The sequence below is a fragment of the Diabrotica virgifera genome, chromosome 1, assembly GCF_917563875.1.
Source record: "Diabrotica virgifera virgifera chromosome 1, PGI_DIABVI_V3a".
Classification (NCBI taxonomy): Eukaryota; Metazoa; Arthropoda; class Insecta; order Coleoptera; family Chrysomelidae; genus Diabrotica; species Diabrotica virgifera.
The window spans coordinates 12,805,145-12,829,099 of record NC_065443.1 but is presented as its reverse complement, the minus strand read 5'-3'; the positions used below and the strand labels follow the sequence as shown (position 1 = coordinate 12,829,099).

Below are 23,955 nucleotides of genomic sequence, written 5' to 3'. Positions count from 1 at the left end.
GACGCCTATGATCCGTAGTTAACTTATCACTATTGACATACTATTAGAACGTCCCTATTCTTATTACATTTGTTGAATCACCCTGGTAACGAAATATCTCTCGCTATTAAATGCTGTGAAAATTTATTAATAAGTGCAGTCGGAAAAATGAAAGTATACTCATGAACGAACATATAAAACACACTGTATTTTCCTGTCACCGTGTCACAAAGAAAATTGTCCAGTGCAAGTACCTACATGTAACAATAATTATTACTTTACTTGCGCTGGCCAATTTTTTGTGTTACACGGTGACAGGAAAATACAGCGTGTTTTATATGTTCGGTCATGGGTATTCTTTCATTTTTCCTACTGTAAGTACATATTATTTAAGTATAATAATCGCAATATCTCGTCATGCTAACAAGAATGAATGTTTTCCGTATCTATTATAATATGATACGGGAAGACTCCTAAGAAAATCCTCAAAAGAAAACCTCTCTGTCTATACATCAATCCATCTATCTAGTATCTATAACTTAGGTATTATCGATTAGTATCACAGTTTGCGGCAGCCGTGATTCGTGCCATTATTTCGGCACAGGCCCCGCCCGTGCCCTTCCGTTGCCATAGCAACGAAGCCCTCGCGTTCGCGAGCAAGATAAAAAACGACCGATACCGCGGGCCAGATAAAGAAACACGAACTGATTCGCGAATCCTGAGGGAGATGAACTGATGAGGCCATTTCATGAATAGCAGAAAGATAAAGTCAGCACGATCGTAAAGATCCTTATGCTGATTGATAACGAATGAATCGCTTTAGATTTGCGCTGCTTGCGTCTTCATGGCCAAAGATTCTCTCAACTTTTTTTATTATCTGAACTTTGGCCCTTAGTATCGAATCGGTTTATTAAGAAAATAAGAGGGGCGATAATATGCATAATATAATCTAAAGTAGGTTCAAAAATTTAGTTTTATTAATTTAGCGTTTCTTGTTCTTCTTTCTCATTCGAGGTTTTGGTCATTTTTTCCCATTCTGGCATCAATTTTTTTTTAGGTTTTTATGCCAGTCAGTTATGTCACAATAAAAAAATAAATGAATATTTTTTCCTGTAGGTATCTAAAATACTTTTATCTACTCTATACTCTATGTCATATTATGTGTAAGTTTGTAGTTTGTGAAAACTGTCATTATAGATAGCAGTGCGTGAAGTGTTTAAAGTGTGCGTGAAGTAACAATGTATTTTAAATGAGACTTACTTTTTCGCACTATTTTTAACACACTTTCATATAATCAAACATCCTTAAATTTCGCTGAATTTTCGCTATTTCGCCCTAAATTTCGCTATTTTGTGGCTGAATGGATCAAGTAATCAAAAGCCAATAAGGAAGAAAAAAAATTCGCGTTGTCATGGTGATGACATAATGAGCAATAAATTATACACTTAAAAAAGCATACTTCACGAACTGTTTCATAAATAACTATCTCCACAACCGTGTTAAAAATGCAATTTATCTATTCTATGTCATATTATACCTATTTATAAGTATAAGTTTTTAGTTTGTGAAAACTGTCATTATAGATAGCAGTGCGTGTGCGTGAAGTAACAATGTGTTTTAAGTGGGATTTACTTTTTCGCACACTTTCAATGGGTTTTTTTGCACACTTTCATATAATCAAATAGGCATCCTTAACTTTCGCGTTGTTATGGTGATGACAATATGAGCAATGACTTACAACAAAATTTTTGACAGTTTTGTGGTTTGAAACTAGTTAGGATTTTTAAATGTCAAGTTCTAAAAATTGTAAAATAGAAATGAATTCCAGTGACGAAGAGTTACAGTTTTTTGTTTGTTTGTCGTAGATAAAATATTGTATGAAACTGTGCGTAAAGGAACTACTTTTTGCGAACTTATGCGATGTATAGCACTCGCTCCGTTGTCGCTCATGCTCTAAAAATCGCGTGCGTTCGCAAAAAGCATACTTCACGAACTGTTACATAAATAACTATTTTAGCACTCCATAGGAGCGTTAAAAATGCTACTTTAAGGCACTAGTGCTTTAAAACTTTTAAGACACTGCAGTTAAAAGTGAATTATCAAATTGTGAAACGTCAAAATATTTATATTTCATTTATTAACATTAATATTAATAGTACAACTTGCGCAATTTGAAAAAGGTGGTTTAAAATTTAATTTAAACTGTATTATTGCATTTTTAACACGTTTGTAGAAAAAACAAGTTTTTGTAAAGGTATAATATTTTCGCTAAGAATTTTTAGACATTCCCCTCGAGTGTAGACAACCAGTTCTACCTTTTACGGGTCATAGGTTTCATGGTTTCACGGTTTCAGCAATTAACAAAAATATTTTATTTTATAAATTTATAACGTTTGTAGAAAAAATATTTTATGATATACGTGTTAAAAAGTACATTTTTAAGGCACTCATGTGAATTGCAGAATTCGCTTCGCTCATTATGCGAACTTTCTCATGCGTGCCTTAAAATTGTACTTTTAACACTTATATCATAAATAACTATTATATCACCAAATAAGATTAGTAAAATCGAGAATGAAAGACAGCTTATATATTTCTATTCTTCTTCTTAGGGAGGTTGGCAATCGTCACGACTATTCTGATCTTAGATGCTGCTGCTCTGAATAGTTCGGTTGATGTGCATCCGTACCATTCCCTCAAGTTACGCAACCATGAGATTTTTCCCATTCCTACACTTCATTTGCCCTGGATTTTTCCTTGTATAATTAATTGAAGTAGGTATGCTGTATCTCTCATTACGCATTACATGCCCCAGGTAATGCAGCTTTCGTGTCTTGATGGTTTCCAATAATTCCATTATTTTGTTGACTCTTTTCATGACTTCGTTGTTTGTTACATGCTCGGTCCATGATATCTTCAGGATTCTTCTATACACCCACAGTTCAAATGCTTCCAACTTTTTAGTACTTAATTAAGTGCCCATGCTTCTATTCTGTAAAGCAGAGTCGGGAGACTATAACACCTTGCCAGGCTAACTCTAAAGTCTAATTTCAGTTCTATTGCACAAAGTATATACCTTTGTCTTTATATTGAAGTTTGTTCGTGCTTTCTCTATTCGAACATTGATTTCTTTGGAGTAATCGTTTTTGATATTCTCATAGATTTAGTTTTCTTGATGTTTATTGATAATCCATATTCTTCTCCATACTCAACTATCTTGTTCATTAGCTTTTGGAGGTCTTGGAGGTGTCCGCTATTATGATACTATCGTCTGCATATCTAATGTTGTTAATTAGCGTTCCATTGACCTTTATTTTATATTATTTTAAGGATATCAATATAGGCAGTTAATCTGGTCCCGGGGTTTTTCAGTTTCTGGTGTTCTTTAGTGTATACAATATTTCTTCCTTTGTAATTTCTACACTTGTTTCTCTGTCTTCGAAAGATATGTCTTATAGGTTTCATCTTTCGTCGTCGAAGAGCTCTTCCATATATTCTTTCCATCGTTTTAGCTTTTCTTCAGTCGTTATCATAGTATTTCCATTTTTATCTAAAATAGTTGTTTTGTGGTTTCTTTTTTGCAGCCCGCCATTTTTTTAACCTTTTTATGCAGGTTGAATAGGTCGTATTTGTTCTCAAGATCTTCTACCTCTTTACGTTTTTCGTCATCTCATTTCTATTCAGAGATGATCAATGATCCCCTTACCTACGTTTAGGTCTCCCCACACCTCATCAGAGAGGTTACATGATCACAACTTACGCTAGAATGTTTTCTAGACGAGTTGACGAAATATAACTGCATATTGTATGTCCTGTGAGTCCTATTCGTCTTCTTTATTCGTCGTCTCCTGGCCTTATAAATTGTAAAAGGCAGAGATAAATTAAGTAACCAGAAATTTATTCCACGAGAGTTTTCAGGTTCACCGAGAGAAAAAAATTCTTGACATAAAGAAACTTTATTAATATTTAAGAAAGATCGACTTGGCATATTGCCTAAGAAACATATCTTTGTATGTAAGATAAAATTTTCTAAAATATTTCAAATAACTTCTACTACAGCCAAAGAAATATATCTTAAACATGATTGAACTACCACTTTCTGGCAAACTTCAAACCCATTTATCAGAAAGAAATTACACTTGATGTTAATTAATTTCATTAGTCATAAAAATATATTTTCTACACATTACAAAACTATTCTTTCTGAGCAATAATATTTCTTAGTAAGGAATATTATTATTTTACTATTAATAATTAATGTATTTAATGTTAAGAAATATATTTCGCAGAGATAAACGTGTATTTAGAGTTAAGTTAATATTTTTTGAAAATAAAGTGATATTACATACGGCGAAATAAATCATTGTGTTAAGGTAAAATCATTATTTATTAATAAAACAAGATATAAAACGTTATTATTACATACAAATATTTTCTCCACTCTTAAACCACTGGCTTCTACACAACAATAAATGGATGGAGAGGCAAATCCAACTTTCTCAAATTTTCCTTCTTTTGTTAATAGCACTTTGTATATCAGCAATTCACTAAAACAAAATCGTTATGTAGAAAGAGTAAACTTACTTTAATAAATTTTTTTTTATAAAGATATAGATATTTATTTTGACAAATTTAGGAAATACAAAAAAAAAACAAATACACGGCCCCACATAAGAACTATTAATACTAATAATAATAATCAATCATATTTAGTTCAAACATGGCATTATTTAACCTACACATCTTTGTTTATTTTTTTCTTTTTGTTAATAAAATATTAATTATTTATCTGTATAATATTAAGTCACACAATAAACATTGTTTAGCTAAAACAAGAGGGAAAATACAACCAATATAAAACATTGAAGCAGACATAATAATATGTAATTTTCTTAATTTTTATAATGTAAAAGAGACAGCATACCTAATCATTAAGAAATTTTATTACGGGAAAGTATTATTAGTTTACATCTAAGTCATTTAATACATATTAACTAATTCACGGTTTTCGGCAATAACATTCCTTAACCATAAACATATATTTCTTTTAGACTAACTGATTTCTTTATCTCAAATAAATTAACAGAACACATCCTCAACGTTGCACCCGCCATGTTTGATATAGCGTTGTATTGTATATTTTTATAGAAGACGATACATTCAAGAAACCTATTATAGTTGATACATAAGTATACACATTTTTAAATAGGTACTTACATGTATGAAGTTATACCATTTCTGGAAGGCCCCGCAGTTGGTTAATAACTCCTTTCTTAATATTGTTCTGAAGCTATATATTATATCATTCTGTCGCAGCTTTAAATTGTGGCATATTTCCCAGTTAGAATAATAAGCTCTTTTTAGCTCCTAAGCATATAAAGATACTATTATGTTTCTTTTTTAACCATTCGGATACGCAACAATATTATTATTACATCTTAAATTACTCAATTTACTTTTATTTAATACCTATATATGTACGTACCTTCAAATTATCCGGTAATTTTTAAAGAACACCAATGAATCCAAAATCCATCTATATGAACATGAACATATCACGCGATCTTGACAAACACTGACGACTAAATCATAAATAGTTAATCTGCGCAATTCTTTTGTGGAAGAAAATCTGTTTGCAAGTGACATTTCGGCATTAATGACACAGTTTTTATTTTATAACCACAGTTACTACAGAGGGTATTTCCGAAGAATTATTTCTTGTGGTTTAAAATATTTATTTGATTGCAAGAAAATTTCTTGTTCGCAAATATAAATATGGATTAACTTAACATTATATTTCTTATACTGCAAAATATTTGTAGTTTTCAATTTAAGAAATAAAAACTTTAGGATAAGAAAATTAAATGAAACCATTAATGCATTTCTTAGTATTGAAGAAATTATCTGTAAGAAATTATTGAGTTGTGTTTAAAAAACTCGTTTCTTTATATGTGAACCGGTATGTTTAAGTTAATACATATGTTAACTTTTAAGAAATATTGCTCAAAGAAATCGGTGTTTTAGGAGAAAAGAAATTGTTCTCTCGGTGTTTACGGATCTAAAAGTTCTCATTTCTTTATTCGTAAAACCGTTATTTATGACTACTTACTTGTTCGATAAATAAAGTATAGAAGTAAATTATAAAAATATTTTTTTGTTCCAGGTGAAAAACCTCACAAATGCACAGTGTGCGGCAAAGCCTTCAGCCAATCCTCAAACCTCATCACGCATTCCAGAAAGCACACAGGCTTCAAACCCTTCGCCTGCGACCTCTGCGGGCGAGCATTCCAACGCAAAGTAGACTTAAGGAGACACAAAGAGACCCAACACACGGAGCTGAGGCCTATCGTTACATAGTGCCAAACCACCGGGAGCACCACCACGCTTCCGGTCTCCTACAATTCCAAAAATGTACAAATCGAAGAGAACAAACTTCTACAACCATTCCATACTCAAGTAGGCATCGCTGGTGAGCAAGGTAGCTCGCAGATGATGAGGCATAGCCAACCGATGATGCCCAGCGAAGGTTTACTGCCGATGAGGACGGTGTTGTCCAACATGAGTTGGACTTAGGTGAAATGTTTACCAAAGGAACAGGAGAACTTGCAGGCAAAACTTTTATAAATATTCCTAATACTTGTAGCAATGATATATGATAACAGGTTGCTACGTGTCAATTATGAAACAATTAAACAAACTCAGTATGATTGATAGGATTAATCAAACAACTAAATCAACCAAATAGTTTGCTTGTACGTTCTCCAATCAACTGTTTTGTACCGTAATCTTCGTTGAATCTATATAAAAGTGTAAATATCTTATCTTAATTGAAATTAGACTGATTATTTCTAGTCTATACTAAAATCTAGGTTCTGAAAATCACCGGTTCAACGGTGAAATTATACCAATTCGACTAAAATATTTTTATTGGTTCTAAAACAATTTTCTTGGGTCAGTTCTCTGTTATCTAGTTTATTTCATAGGAATTAACAAAAATTTTAAATTAAAAAACGTTTGATATGAAGCTTGGTTGTCTTTAATTGAGTTTGGAAGTTGATATTAATGAGCAGATTTACAAATATAGTTTCAATAGTACCATAATTTGAATATAGATGGGATATGCAATGAAATATAGGATACCGGAATGCCAAATGCCTGGGGTAAACTCACTTTTACTCCCAGATATATCGAAGCAAATATTAAAATACAGTAGTATTGATATCCCATGCGAGCAAAGTACTCCTTACCATCATCAATGAAAGACTAAAATCAATTCTCTTAGCACAAATTCCCAAAGAACAATGTGGATTCGTTCCAAATATAAAGGAACAAGAGAATACATTCTTAATAGGTATTCGTCAAATTAGAGAAACTTCCCGAGAGTTTAATATAGAAACAGATTTGTGCTTTTTGACTACGCCAAGGCCTTCGACAACGTTACATGGGATAAAATGTGACATATACTTCGAGGAATAGATACTCTAGAATATCTAGAACAACTGAACATCAAGAGCGCACTCTAAAATGCAGAACATAAGTTATGCTCTTTTGGATACATATACAGAAAACATTGTTAAAGACTTTCTAAATGAAAGCAATTCCTCTCCTTGTGGGATCGGTACTCGCCTGAGGAACTGCAGACGTTCGGATTCACTAAGCGTCACTTTACAGATTAAACATTACTAATTACGTGGTTAAAGAATTCAAACCAAGGACAGAAATAAAAAAGTACCTTTCTTTCAAAAACCATTATAGATTATGGATGTGATTTACAGCCTAGTCTCCATATTATTTGTAATTACAAAATAGGTCAATTGTATGCTTCCAACTAAAGTTGTATCTACTAATAATTACATTACGATAATATTATAGTAATTAAACAATAAGTATCTCTAAATTGAATGCAATTATTTAGCTGTTCTAATAAACAAATAAATAATATTGGCCCTAGGATATTATATCATAGAAAAATTATTAATTTCTTATTAGGTATTATTTCGTTTAAGTTTTTCTTTAATTTTGTAGTCAATGCAATTAATCTAACAAAATATAAAAGAAGCAAAAGTTAAAGAGAGGGACTAAAAGAAGGGTTCCACAGGAAAGTAACAGGGCACCACAGGAAAGTAACCTGCTATCAGTTATATTATTGATACCATTTATAGCAGACTCAAATATAACCTAAATACACATTAAGTAAATTGGAAAATATGGATAAACATTAAGAGTTCGTAATTAAAATTAATGATAAAATGACAAAAACTACAACTATACAAAGAAAAGAGATAAAACCATTACCTATGATAATAAAAAACTAAAAAGTACATACTGCAAATTATCAGCAAATAGGATTAGGAAATAGGTAAAGACAAGCATTGTTCAAGGCAAATATAGCTTCCTAAGACTGAATTGTTCTGTGATCCACTACAACCTAAATCTGAAAATTACTCCAAACCAACTAAAAATGTGGTTGAGATGGTGTGAGGTTTATCTGAATCATGGTAAGTATTCTTAAATACAGCAACTTAAATACTAGAGCAACTAAAAAAAACTTAAAAGAGATTGCTTAGCTTAAACAATAAAAAGGAAGATGGAAAAAACTTATATTACCTTAATTGATTGACAACAGGAACTAGACAGAAGTCGGTCATCATCATTCCTATTTATTTCTCCTTTCCTGGTATCAAGTTGATCGTAGGTATAGATTTGTACAGAGAACAGAGACCAGTTTGCTGTTGTGATAGCTCACCACAATTATTGGAAACAGTATGTAAAGAAGAATAAAAATTTGAAAGTGGAACCGAGTTGAAACATATAAGTACTAGGAAATACGAGGAGCAAAAAATGAAAAAGTAGCAAGAATAATAGTCGAAAAGTACAGAAATATTATTAAAGAGTTGGCCTAGAGAGGAAAAAAGCAATAGACTGCCATATAGAATGTAATAAACAATTTATATTCTATATTCCAGGTTTCAAGCATTAGTTGATGATATATATATATATCGGTTTTAAAACGTTCTTCTACGTCTTCCGATGCCTAGTCGCCATTCACTTCGGTCCATCCAAAGGTCTTCATCCAATTCTCTTTCTCTCATTTCTCGATTTATGCCTTCTCTCCAACTCAGGCGGGGTCTTCCTCTTTTTCGTCTACCATGAGGGGTCCACGTTAGGATTTGTTTCGGGAGTCGTTCTTCGGACATTCTTTGTACGTGTCCATACCATCTAAGCTGTTTGGTACTAATGTCATCTACTATTGTGTGTTTCACATTCATTATTTCCCTAATTCTGTTGTTGGTTACCCTTTCTAATCTTGATTTTCCTGCTGAGCTCCTCCAGAAATCCATTTCTGTTGCTTCAAGTTTTCTCTTGTATCTTTCTTTTATTTGCCATACTTCACTGCTGTAAGTGATTATACTCTTAACAATTGTATTGTATATTCTATGTTTGTTGTTGTTTGATATTGACTGGTCCCAGAGGATGCTATTGAGAAGGGTAATTGCTTTTCTTCCCTGGTTGTTTCTTTCTTCTATCGTCCGGTCTACGCTTCCTTCTTGTGTGATGGTCATACCAAGGTATTTATATGCGTCGCAATGTTTAATAATTTCGCCATTCCCCAGTGTAAGGTCCTGCTGTGTCCCACCGATACACATATATTCGGTCTTCTTTATGTTTATTTCCAAACCACCTTTTGTGTACTCCTCTATTAATTTCCTTGTCATATATTCTATATCATCGTAGTCTTGCGCTAGTACAAGTTGGTCGTCTGCAAATGACAAAGTGTATATTGTATTGTTGCTGATCGGTAATCCCATGTTTTTGCATTTGCGTTTCCAAAGTTTTAGAGTTTGTTCGAGGTAGATCTTAAATAATGTCGGTGAAAGGCAGCACCCTTGTTTTAGGCCTTTGCTAATTTGGAATCCTCTCGATAGCCTGCTTCCAACTTTCACCCTTGATGCAGTTTTGGTATACAATTGTTTCGTCGCTGTTATTAAATTTGCGCTTATATTGGTTTTCTCTAATGCTTCCCATAGTTTGTTTTGTGGGATGCTATCATACGCTTTTCCATTAGTTGATGATTCCGGCATTAAAATTTGCTTAATTTTTTCATTTGAGCCTTATGTTTCTTCTTTCAAATTCTCCCATTCACTATTTATACATGATTTCGTAGATTTTTGGTTTAGAAATATATTTAATCACACACAACATGTATTTTTAGGGCGATTTTTTGAGTTTGAAAACAAATATGACGTATTTTTAATTAAAATTATAGTTTATTCCCGTTAAACATAATAGATAATGATAATAGAAAAATGCCACAAGAAAAATAATTTTAGAACCATATAAAGAGTTTTTAATACTTCCAATTAATGATTCACAAAATATTATTAAATAAAATTTGAGTTTTAATTGAAAAACTGTTGTGTCAGCCGCCCCGTTGAATATTTATCATCTAGTTCGTTTAAATTGGTCTAAATTCCCTATGTATATTTGAAAAGTAATTCAACAAACATTACGGTGCGTTGTCAGTCGTTTTAGATGTTTAATCTGTGATTATGGCCATCATATGAGATATGGTGGTGAATGTAGGATTAAAATCTGTAATATCTGTAGGTCTCAACGTTAGCTTTGTGTAAATGTGTACAGATTTCCATGGATTTTTAAATAGGGACTTACACGATCGTGACCAAAGGGTTATCACGTATGTGCAGTATGTTCCGAGTTACTCAAATTAGTTTTTTAATGGACAAAATTATTATCTATAAATAAATAATCGTATTGAACCATAGACAAAACATCCTTTATTTCAAGTTTTTTTAATACGCCCAAAGGTAAATTTTTAAATCTTGTTGTTTTCAGTTTTTTTTAGTTAGTCCAGAGAAATAAGATTTTTCTCGTGACACATCCCCCCCCCCCGGGCCGAAACCAAATTTTTTGAGTAGTATGGACATCTATATTAATAACCTATATGTTTCCTGCAGCCGATTTTGATGATATACATAGTTATAAACAAATGAATATCAAAAAACAGAAAAAAGTAAAGCATTCTAAACAAATTTGAGAATAAGAAACTCATAAATCATATAAAAAGCTTCAATATGACGTTAGCTGAATATGTCTATCCTTATTTGTTGCTTAGAAAATTGCAAAATAGGTAATAAATTTTGAGATTTTATAAATATTCATAACTTATGTAAAAATTAAGTTAAAACCTTCTTATTATACGTAATGCTGAGACTTCTTGTGCTTAAATTACATTTTAAATTTCAAAGTAATTGGCCAAATAGTTTAAAAGTTATTTAATTTGTTTATCCCAAATTCATTTGTTTTGCAATACTATAAGTCAGAAAATTATGAGGTTACAGTAACACTTTGGACAGTTTATGAAAGAAAAACATTTATACTATTAACCTAATTAACAAAAAATGACAAAAAGTAATTTTAAACAGTGTAAAATTATTTTGCAAAAACATGTCGATTTTTTGCTTACTTATAAACAATTAGAATAACTTTTTAACCGTTACCCGTAGAAAAATTATTTTTTCATATTTAGAAAGAGTGAATTTTTATACATTCAGAAAGAAAAACAATTGTCCTACGACAATTAGGGACGAAGTTAGACCCCCCTTTTTTAAATTCACATGTTCTTGCAAAATAATTTTGCAATATTTAGAATTATTTTTTGTCATTCTTTTTAATTAAATTAATAGTATAAATCTTTTTCTTTCATAAACTATCCAAAATATTACTGTAACTTCATCATTTTCTGACTTGTGTCATCTTCAGTGTTGCAAAAAAAATTAATTTGGGAAAAACAAATTAAATAACTTTTAAACTATTTGACCAATTGCTTTAAAATTTAGGATATGATTTAATCACCAGAAGTCTCAGCATTCTGATACATAAGTTATGAATATTTATAAAAACTCAAAATTTATGATTTATTTTGCAATTTTCTAACCAACCAATAAGGATAGAAGACATATTTAGCGAACGCCATATTGAAGTTTTTTATACCATTTATGAGTTTCTGTTTAAAATGCCTGACGTTTTGGCAATAGACGAAAAAAGCGAAAATTTACTGTCTTTTGATCTTCATTTGTTTATAACTATGTATATCATCAAAATCGGCTGCAGGAAACATATAGGTTATTATTATAGATGTCCATACTACTCAAAAAATTTGGTTTCGGTCTGGAGGGGGTTGTGTCACCAACAGGATATTTTTTTCCTTATTTCTCTGAACTAAGTGGGTTACAAGAGCTCCCCAACAATATACTAACAATTTTTTCTGCGATTTAAACAAAGGGGGCGCCAGAACCCCACGTCGTCCTTCCTTTTAATTGCTTCTTTATTGGAATGAATAATTTTAAAATATTTCGAATTTTATAAAGTGTCAAATATCATAAAAATAGTTTTTTTTGTAAAATCAAAAATCAGGTATTGACATTTTAAATAGCAGCGTGAGTTTTTTTCTTCTGGTGTTTGTTTGAACACAGTCATATACATATAATTTTCTTCTTCATCCCCTTCTTCTTCATCAACTTCTTCTTTCTCAACGTTTCCCTTTTCAGGAGTCCTTGATTCGTTCTCTTTCAACTCCTCTGCCAAACAGTCCATCCATCTCCTAATCAGCTTTCCTCTTACTCTCAACTTCTAACAGCCCTATGCCTTGTCCCACATAGTTTTCGTTTCTACGTCTTACATGATCAAATCATTGCATTCCTGGGACGACTTTACTAAAAGATAGTTCATTCGATTACATGAAATCAATCCCAACTCAAGAATATCCGTCGCAAAAAAATCATAGCATGTGATCTGTCTTTAAAAAGACAACCAAATGCAACAATGACAGTAAAATTCTCGCGTTAGAGATTCCATAGTAAATCACGAGGGAAAACCAGGAAAAAACCTCGTGATACTATCCCGACATCGTAAGTATTTGGTCTTACATTTAATCTACCTTCAAAAAACTAATACCAAATTCTGACTTTAATATGTTTAAATTATAAATAATATTAATATTACATAGATATACAATAAGTAATACTAAAATATAAAATTTGTACTAACTCGATATGTTATTGACTTACTAATCGTGGTATTTTCTTTCTATTGACTTCCTCTTTCAGTATGGGTAACCACATCCTACTGCATTCTACTGAGAATTTTACTGTCATCGTCGCATTTGGTTGTCTTTTTTAAAGACAGATCACATGCTATGATTTTTTTGCGACGGATATTCTTGAGTTGGGATTGATTTCATGTAATCGAATGAACAAATCATTGCAGTCTTTGTTCTTGAACCTTTTTTGAGACTGTAACTCTTTTCTTCAACACATCCTTCCTGATCCTGCCTATTGTAGTCTTATCCAACATCCACCGTAATTTTCATTTTAGCTACATTCTTCTTCTTTTCCTAAATCTCTTTTATAGGCCACACTTCCCCGCCGTACACCAAAACAGGCCTCACGACACTCTTATATAAGTTTCCTGTCAAGCCTTCCCCCGATTTTCCGATTAAAGGGTATCCTGCTCATTCGCTTTCAGTTAAACCAACCAGTCTGTATCTTGTGTGAAATTTTCCGATCTATTGTCCCATTTTCCATTATATAAGAACCAAGTTGATGTACCCAACCATACCTTTTCCTCAGAAGCACTTTAATCCTTTTTAGACCTGCTAAACTTAAGCCCTGCCTCTTCAATAGCCCTTCTCCAATATTCCAACTTCTCCTCCAACATTTCGTTGCTCTCTCCACTAACATGATATCAATAATAAAGAGCATTGACCAAAAAGCCTCATCTGTAACCTTCACTGTCAGTACATCCATAACAACATTAAAGAGGTTTAAGTGAAGACCCTTGATGTAAACTAACCGTCGCGTCACTAGAAAACTGGTGAATCTGACACAAGACCTTACTTTGGTATACGCTATTTCATACATATTTTTCACAAGCCTCATACGTACTTTTCAGGAACTCATTTAATATAATACCTGAACAATATCCAAAAAATATGAAAGATTCAGAACTTTACCTTGAGGTATGCCTCTGTTTTATTTAAGGCAGAGGCAGGAGAGATGATGGTCTTTGGTTTATTAGACATGAACTGAACTAGTTAATTGTAAGTATTCATAAAATATTTGTGACTCAAATGATGTCGTTCAGTTCAATGTCGTCATTCTGGGATCGCAGAACAAGTGCACAATGTCCTTTGTACTCGAGATAGTGAATAACCCATTCTAAACAAAATTGAATAGCTACCAATCCCAAATCAATTGTTTGTAAACTTTAAATCCTGCTGATATACTATTAATTTTTAATTGCATAAAACTTTCTTACTTTTATAAGGATTTTTCATAGTTTTGAAACCATTAAATTTTGAACTTTTGGTCCATAGAATCCACAAAAGAGTATTTGAAAACACAGTCTCTTAAACTCACATCAGCTGATAAGACATTTATTGGGTTTCCTGATGAAATGTACTAAACATGTTAAATGTTTTCTCGTTTTTTTAAATTTTTTTTAAAACAGTCTAGTCAAGCAAACGAAAAACAAAAGTTAAAAGAGTTATTTTTGTAAATAATAGATCAATAATTGTGAATTTTTTGTCATAATGTGATGATAGGAACATGCTGCACTACATTACCCAAATTAAAATGGGTCATACTATGTTATTAATGTGCAATTCTCCAAAGTACCTTTTTGTGCAATTTGCCAAAGATATTTTTAGTTTTTAAATAATACATATCAAGAAATATGGAAGTAATGGAGGAGATATACAAATGTGATTTTTAAGTTTTTTAGAATGATTTTTTTGTACAAAAAATTTTGTCTAAAGTATTTGTTAAACTTCAATATTTATCTTACGTGGTAAATACATATTCGTATCGATTTAACTGGTTTATTATTGTTGGAATAGTCCACTCACATTTTGACATTTCCTGCTGATTAGTATATCATATTGTTATTTGTTATGAAAATTATAGGCCTGAATTCCGCGTACCATAAAAAACTTGATTAATAGCAAGCTGAAAATTTGTTAATAGCTTAACGGTGTCTAGTCGGACAAACTTTGATGTACGGGAACATTGGAACAGGGGAAGTTTTAATTGTGGAACAGGTTAAAAATTTGGAACATCAGACTATGAAAACGTCCCATGTACTTTGTCGGACAGAACTTCCAATTGATTTGGCTTACCCAAATGACGTATAAAAAATACGTGCTCAATACTTTTTTAAAATCTATCGAATGATACCAAACACGAGTTCCCACGGAGAGGGGTGGGGGATAAATTTAATATTTTAAATACGAATTCCGCGATATTTCGCGAAATGAACATCAGATCGAAAAACTGTAAAATACTTATTCAATATTTTTGGAAAATCTATCGAACGGCACCAAGCACGACCCCCCGACGGTGGTGGGGTGGGGGTTACTTTAAAATCTTAAATAGGAGCTCCCATTTTTTATTGCAGATTTGGATTCCTTACAAAAAAATAAGTAACTTTTATTCGAGACATTTTTTCGAATTATGGATAGATGGCGCTATAATCGGAAAAAACGATTTTTGGAAATGGAAAATTAAATTAAAAAATGGAAAATCCCCACTTAAATGGTAAACTTTACTTAACTTTTTTTGGTTTTAGGATTTAATCTTCACAACCCAATAACGCTCGAGTGACTGCAAATTTATCATATTTTCCTCCCCTGCTGTAAGTTTAATACAAGTTAAATAGCAAGGGGCTGGTAAACCTTTGTTAACTATTCTTGTACTGATCAATGTGTTATTTCAAATTATCTGCAATTTCAAGAGTGGTATTTTAATTATTTCTATTTTAAAAAAGATACCTTTGAAAAAGTTACCTTTGTAACTGTGTATCTACTAGTTAGTTTTAGGTTAGTAGCTTAAGTTCCACTGATTACAAACTTTCGTTTGAGACAATCATTAACCTAAATGCCTCTTATATTTCTTCTAATTGAAAGCATATTAAAACAGTTTCTAGTAAAACAAAATTGTTCACCAGTTTAGTTTTTTAAACCTCGACAAACCTTTTAATAATCAAAATCCAGAAAACGCAATTTATTATTCCGGAATTGCCCGGTTTTCTATCACTCTCTTACTGATTATTAAGCCTTGTTTCCCGAATTACTCGTTTTCAGACGAAGACAGCCTCGAGCAGGAGTTATTGCTATGAAAAACTCTATACAGATAAAGCAGTGTGGAACTGAAGAGCTAGTACGATATCACCTAGGGCGATAGTCGTCGCACAGAGCCCATATCTTTATTTACAACAGAGCAGCTACATCACGAGAATATAAAGCAGCCTCCCTTGATTGAGCAACTTGATTTTCCGACCGGTCTTTCCGTGAACTACACAAGATTTGAGGCTCCCGAAGGCGGAAGCTTGTTTAAACGATGAAGGTTGCGCAACTTGGATTTTTTTTTCCATGAATCTTAGTCGATTTTGTGTTCCTTCTTACAAATTCCGCTCCTATTGAATTGAACTGCATCCATTCATGAAGATTACGTAGCAACAAGATTTTACATCTTATTACGCTTCTTCTGCCTTTGATTCTGCACTGTATCATATTCTTTGATAGTTCTTATTTTCCACCTCTCATGATGTTTCCCAAGTATTCCAACCTCCTGATTTTTATGAAATTTAAAACTTCGCATTGTTTTCCTAGTTGTTCGAGAACATGTGTGTTTGTTTTGCGATACATCCATGATATTTCCAGAATAAGTCCGTAACACCACATTTCGAATGCTTCCAGGACATTCCAGGTTTTTAATGTTAAATTGTTTCAGTGTCCAGGTCTCAACCTCATACAAGAGGGTAGAGAAAATATAACATCGAAGCATTTTTATCCAGAGCTTTATATTAACATTGCGATTACAGAAAAGTTTTTTCATTCTGTTAAAAATTGACCGAGAAATTTCAATGCGGCATCTTGTTTCTTTTGTCTAAACAGTATCTTCTGTGATGCATACTCCAAGATATTTGTACGAAGATATTTGCTCAATTTCTGTATTATTTAGTAGTAGCTTTACTTTAGGCTATTGATTATGTTCAAAATAAGAGAGCTAAAAGGAACTACAACGTTAATGGGATTTTATTGTCTCATGTGGTCAATGGACCTCTATATTTGAAAAAACCACGGAGTGCTACCATTTAAATAGGTGCGTTTTTAAGAAAGGGGTGAATTAGTCTCTAGTCTCAGGGTGAATTAGGGTGAGTTCTATGCACTTTTGGTACAAACACGTCTACAGAAAAATTGTTCGAGGTTAAATTGTCTATCGAAATATCACATTTTAGAGTCAAAAATATTTTTTTACAAAAATATATTCAAAAGAAAAGCAAGAAAAAACACCAAAGAAAGCAATTTTATTTTTTGTCCCATAACTTTTTTCCTTAGGGATATAGGTATAGGTATTGCTTCAGCGAAAAATAACTTCATCCTTTCTCTTTAAAATAACGCTTAGTAGAATTTACTAGGGTTTATAATTTCCGAAATAGGATTTTTCAAAATTCGCCGCTCACAGCATTTTTAGGGCCATTTCCCCATTATTTCGCAAACATTGTTCTGTAACTTTTTTTTACGCATTTCTAGGTATATATAATAGTACATTTAGTAGAAATAAAAGTCAATTACCTTTAAAATGGTCTATTGTGGTAGTGGCTGAAAGACTTCGGTCGATGGCCTTTTGGTACATTTTATCAATAAAATATGTCTCTCTCTCTCTCTCTAGTCTATTGTACAAGGTTGTGCACCTATTTTTAAGCAAGTTATGCTTTTTCAAGCTTTTATACTTTTGATGATTTTTGATATTTTTTATGATTATTGTTTAAATTTCTTATTATGACTTTTTTCTTATACATTAAAATATATACATTGTGCAATAAAAAATCTTATTTTATTTACTTTAAAATGGTGTATTGCAAAAAATTTTAGGACTATTTTTAAGCAAGATATCCGTAGAATATCCAAGAGTATCCGTAATTTGAGAAAAATTTTAAAATGTTTTATTTTTTTCAATTAAAAGAATATAGTTGCATATTATAACATAATTTTTAATTCCAAATAACGTTTCTTAATAACACTTTTCGATATTGTGAAATATAAAAGTACAGTGGAACCTCGATAACTCGGATTAATTGGGACCGCGGCCGATCCGGGTTATCGAAAATCCGGGTTAGCCGGAGAATATGGTAAACATTAATAAAATACGGTATACTTGCAGATAAACTCCGTTATAATTGAAATAACATGAAATATATATATATGCACAGTACCTACACATCTAAATTACTAAAAACACGCAAACACAAACCTAAGCAAATGGAAGCGAACAAAACAAGACTGTACTACACACAATACATTCACAATCGGAACGATGTTGTGTTATTTAAGAAGAGTGAAAACTAAGACCATTGTTTAAAAAATAATTTTTTAAATAGGTAGTCTTTTAGTCTTTTTTAAAAAAATGCTCAGACAGTTTGAAAAAATAATAGAATACTACAGGTGCCTGTTGTTTCCGATAATCCGAGACAATGAACGTCGCTCTGCCGTCGTGTGCCATGAGTCATTTTTACTATCGTATAGTTCAAATTACACAAATACACATTATCTCTCAAATATTATATTACATACATTTACTCCAGGGAAATAAGGCAAAAATATACCATGTTCGGGACACTTGAGCAGCCAGGTTGCAAATGGGTTTTTTGGGTACTATATACCTAATATATTATACATACAAAAATGCCTGTCACAGTTCGGACGAGAAATTTAGTTATTAACAAATAAGTGTCAAAAATGGCAGTTTTTTCGTTTAAATCGCTACGGGTAAAAATGAGCCAAGGTTTAAAATAGCAGTTTTTGAATTTCGGTTAGATCATTTGTTGCTTCAGAAATTGAAAAATAAAACTAAAATTTCAAAAATAGAAAAATTGCTATAACTTTTGTGAAAATGACCTTAAGACTTTCATATTGCACAAAAAGTTGAGACAAACAGTCCGTATAATGCACAAAAATTTTTAAGACGATTCGTCAATTAATTTAAATTTTATTCAATTTGTTTATCCCAATGAGCTTTTCCTTGGCAATATTGTTGTTCAGAAAATAGTAATGTAATAGCAATTATGTGAAAATCATATGAAAGAAGAAAAGTCATGTTTTCAAAGTATTTTAAAAAAATCATTAAAAAGTCATTTTTATCATTCCGAAAATATTTTACTAATATAGGGTTATTTTTAGTTCATAAACAATTTGAATAACTTTGTTAATATTGACTGTAGATTAAAACTGCTTTAGGATTTGAAAAGCCGGTATTTTCATACGAATTTTCAAAAAAACACTTTTTGCTTAGGTTAATTACAGTCAAAGTTAGCCACGTTTTTTATTTAATTCACAGCTACTTTGTTTATAACAATTAAGCAACCCAACTAGCGCCATTTCGAAGTTGAAGGTATATAGTTTATGTGTAAAAGTTTGAGTAAACTTTAAACTCCAACAGAGTTGTTAATAAAGCTTTAAAAATAACGTTCTAACGAAATCGATTTGTGGTCGGTGGAAATGAATATTAAAATCCGTGCACTCAAAAAATAAAACTGATTCTTCAAACATATGCTGCGGTTAATATCTCCAGAGCTTGTTGATGGATTCTGATCATAATTTTTTTAAATTGTATGTACTCGTAGTCTTGTAGAGTACGTTATGTACGTAAATCCCCACCTAACATTTCAAAATGTTAGAGGGAGTTCCCCTTATCACTCAGGGATATGAAAAATAGATTACGACCGATTCTACCGAATATACATATATAATTTCATAAAAATCGGTCAAGCGGTCTCGGAGGAGTATGACAACTAACATTGTGACAGGAGAATTTTATAGATGTAAATATATAGATGGGTATTAACAAATAGGGGTTGGTGATGGAAAAGTGTAAATTAAGGGGTGTGTGTATTTTTTAAGCCTACATCATATAAAATTAAGATAGACAATTTTGTCCAAAAAAATTTAAAAAAATGTCAGGGGGGCAACCCCCCTTATAACTTATGGGTATGAAAAATAGATTAAAACCTATTCTCAGTCACATAGGATCTACTTGTAAAATTTCATAAAAATCGGCCAAGCAGTTTCGGAGTAGTATGGTAACTAACACTGTTACAGGAGAATTTAATGTATATTGAAGTAACTGTGAATTAAATAATAAAAGTGGCTAACTTTGACGGAAATTAACATAGGCGAAAAGTTTTTTTTTGAAAATGTGTGTAAAAATACCAGCTTTTTAAATTCCAAGGTAAATTTACTCTACAGTCAATATTAACAAAGCTATTCAAATTGTTTTCAAGCCAAAAATGACTGTACTTTAGTAAAATGTTTTCGTAGTGACAAAAATTACTTTTTAATGATTTTCTTCAATAATTTGAAAACAAGACTATTGTTCTTTCATGTGGTTTTCACAGAATTTCTATATAATTATTATTTTCTGAACAATAACATTACAAAAAAAAGCTCTTTAGGAAAAACAAATTGAATAAAATTTAAACTAATTGACAAATCGTCTTAAAATTTTTTTGTGCAGTGTATGGACTCTTTGACTCAACTTTTTGTGAAATATAAAAGTCGTAAGGTCACTTTCGCGAAAGTTATAGCAAATTTTTTATTTTCGAAATTTTAGTTTTATTTTGCAATTTTCGAAGCAACAAATGATCGGACCAAAATTAAAAAAGTGCCGTTTTAAACATTGGCTCATCTACTAAAAGAAGAATACTATAAATAAGATATTTAATTATCCTATTTTTACCTGTAGCGATTTAAACGAAAAAAACTGCCATTTTTGACCCTTATTTGTTAATAACTAAAATTCTCGTCCGAACTGTGACGGGCATTTTTGTATGTATAATGTATTAGGTATATAGTACCCAAAAAACCCATTTGCAACCTGGCTGCTCAAGTGCCCCGACAAAAACCTTATTTCCCTGGAGTAATTTTTATTGTTAAAGTGTTTGTCTGATGAAAATCGGTCCGGGTTAGCCGGACTTCCGGGTTATCGGGGGCCGACTTATCGGGGTTCCACTGTACTTCACTCTTGAGCGAAATTCATATTTTTTAACATACCTCGTACACTATTGATAAAATTTTATATCTGATGATTGCATGTCAGGTTTTAGATTATGCAGAGCATTTTATAAAGGATAATTTTTTTTCATAAGTTAATAATAAAAAGTTCACATATGGTTCCGGCTTACTGGGACCTGTGGCTTGTTTAAAAATAGTCCTAGAATTTCTTACAATACACCATTTTGAAGTAAAGAAAATAGGCTTTCTTTTTTATTGCACAATGTATATACCTAAATATACAATAAAAAAAGTTATGATGAGAAATTTAAAAATAATCGAAAAATATATCAAAAATCATTAAAAGTAGACAATTTTCAAAAACCATATCTTGCATAAAAAAGTCATATAGCCTTCTACAATAGACCATTTTAAAGATAATTGACTTTTCTTCCTACCAAATTGCATATACCTAAAGCTGCGTAGGAAAAAGTTACAGAACAATGTTTGCGAAGTAACAAGGAAAATGGGTCAAAATCGCTGTGAGTAGCAAAGTTTGGAAAACCATATTTTGGAAACTATAAATTATAGAGACCTCTACCAAACACCATTTTAAAGAGGAAGGATGGAAGTTTTTTTTCTGTAAAGCAATGCCTATACCTATATCCCCATGGGAAAAAGTTATGTTGCAAAAAACAAAATTGCTATCTTTCGTGTTGTTTTCTTGCTTTTCTTTTGAATATATTTTTGCAAAACAAAATATTTTTTACTTTGAAATGTGATATTTCAATAGCAAATTTAACCTGGAACAATTTTCATGAAGACGTGTTTGTACCAAAAGTGCATAGAACTCACCCTAATTCGCCCTATGCCTAGGGACTAATTCACCTCTTTCTCAAAAACGCACCCCTTTAAATGGTAGCACTCCGCGGTTTTTTCATATCTAGAGGTCCATTGACTATATTAAACAATAAAACTCCGTTAATGTTGTAGTTCCTTTCTATAATACATAATCAATAGCCTACTTTGATGTTTTATGCTTTTGTACATGAACTTGATTTTCTTCAAATTTATTTTTAGTCCATAATATATGCAATGTATATTAATTTAGTTGTTGAGCAAGGTATTGCAGTTCTTCTTGTGTTCCCACTAGAAGGAATAGAATGAAAGATATGTCAAAATATGGATCAAAAATGGTATCTTGGCTCATTTTATTAATATCTTGGTTATGTTTTTTATACAGACAAGATTTTTATCTCGTTACCTTTATTAGTAATCGCCTCTGATTTCAGGAACTGGAAAAACGATTGAAATCGTAGCATCTCTTTTCCGAGTCTCTAGAAATTGCGAGATTTTTCCCGCAGCATTGCAGTAAATTTAGATATGCCTTTTACATTCCGCATTCGGAATGAATGAGAGACTGCCTCGGACTTGAGTCGGTGCTTTTCATCAATTTAAATGATCGTTATTTTATCGCTTTTGGGACTTTAGATTTCCAAGTTAGTGGAAATCCCGAGGAAGATTGTAAAAAAATAACGAGATGGTCGATTACGAAAAGTTTTAGCATATAATGGTGAAGTTATAATATAAACAAAGTTTTTTTAAATGTTGGTAAAATAAATAAAAATAGACTTAAGTTGGATTTATAGTTTGACGTAGCGTAGACGTAGACGCAACGGAGACGCACTGGAAAAGATCAACACTGAATTTTGTGTACTCATGTTTATAGATGAACGCAAGCGCCTGACGGAACATAAGAGAAACGTAACATAACGGAAGAGTTCACCAACTTTCATCTTTTACAGTGCGTTTCTTACGTCTGGCCAATCAAAATTAAAAATTTTGTTCTGTCACCCATAGTGGACTGTGGACACGCCCTCATCAATTTTGTAAAGATAAAGTTGTTTATCAACATATTCGAATTTTGTTAATTATTTGTTAATACAATGGATGTTAAGTTATTAATTTAATAAAAATATATCATAGAGTCATTTCAATATTTCAGATAAATATGAGTTGTTTATTAGCCTAATTCAGGGTTATATACACATATTATACGATAGGTAAATCCAATAAACATTTTAAAGACCAGGAAATGAAACAAAATAGTTGGAAATCCCACGGCATGCGGCACCAAGGAGCATATCTTCGTTTATTTCCTAATCCATGTAACACACAAAACAGATAAATATTATAATAAATAATAGTATAAGTATAAATAAATAAACACAAAGTTTGTTTATTACTGTTCGCATAATGTATAGGCTATGTTGTTGAATTAGAATTAAAACATTGTTTACTCTTTCTACTCATGCGCAAAAATTCCGCTACGTCGATCTATAAATTGACATAATATTTTCTTACGTTTCCAGTCCGTTTCTTACGTCTCCGTTGCGTCTACGTCTACGCTACGTCAAACTATAAATCCAACTTTACTCGCAATCAGTTTAATATTACCTAGGACGATCTGAAGTCCTAGAAAAATTAATATCGAAGAAATAAAAGGCATTATATTTAATTTCGATTCAGAGATCATTACCATCTTTGTATGGACCATTTCGAACTCTTTTGTTCTCATCAGGAAAGCACTGTAATGATGCTCTGAATCAAAAAATAAACACCCTTGCCATTCATGCCAATTACAAAATATAATTAACATTAAGACGCGATAGCAACCTCTATTAACAAAATATCGAAACCCAAAAGACTCCATTTAAACAAACAAATGCTTAAAAATAATAAAATCTTTGGATTTCTTAATTCGGAAACAGATTCTCTCTTATACCTATTCCCATCCTTCTAAAAGTTGCAAGGAATAAAGGGTGATGAATGTAGAGACATGGGGAGTCTACATAGTTGCACTCCACAACATATCAATTCACCGAGGTAAAGATCAACAAATCTGCTTC

At 31.8% G+C, this 23,955-nt stretch overlaps 1 protein-coding gene across 1 annotated transcript in view; it reads left to right on the top strand.

Annotated features, from left to right (window-relative positions):
- The window catches only part of LOC114328099 (zinc finger protein Gfi-1), a 206,145-nt gene extending 197,092 nt beyond the window's left edge, over positions 1 to 9,053 (top strand). Inside the window, exon 5 of the mRNA XM_028277219.2 lies at positions 6,143 to 9,053. Within this exon, the coding sequence (XP_028133020.2) occupies positions 6,143 to 6,336 (194 nt within the window). The 3' untranslated portion in view covers positions 6,337 to 9,053. The remainder of the gene's footprint in view (positions 1 to 6,142) is intronic.
- Positions 9,054 to 23,955: the final 14,902 nt, after the last annotated feature.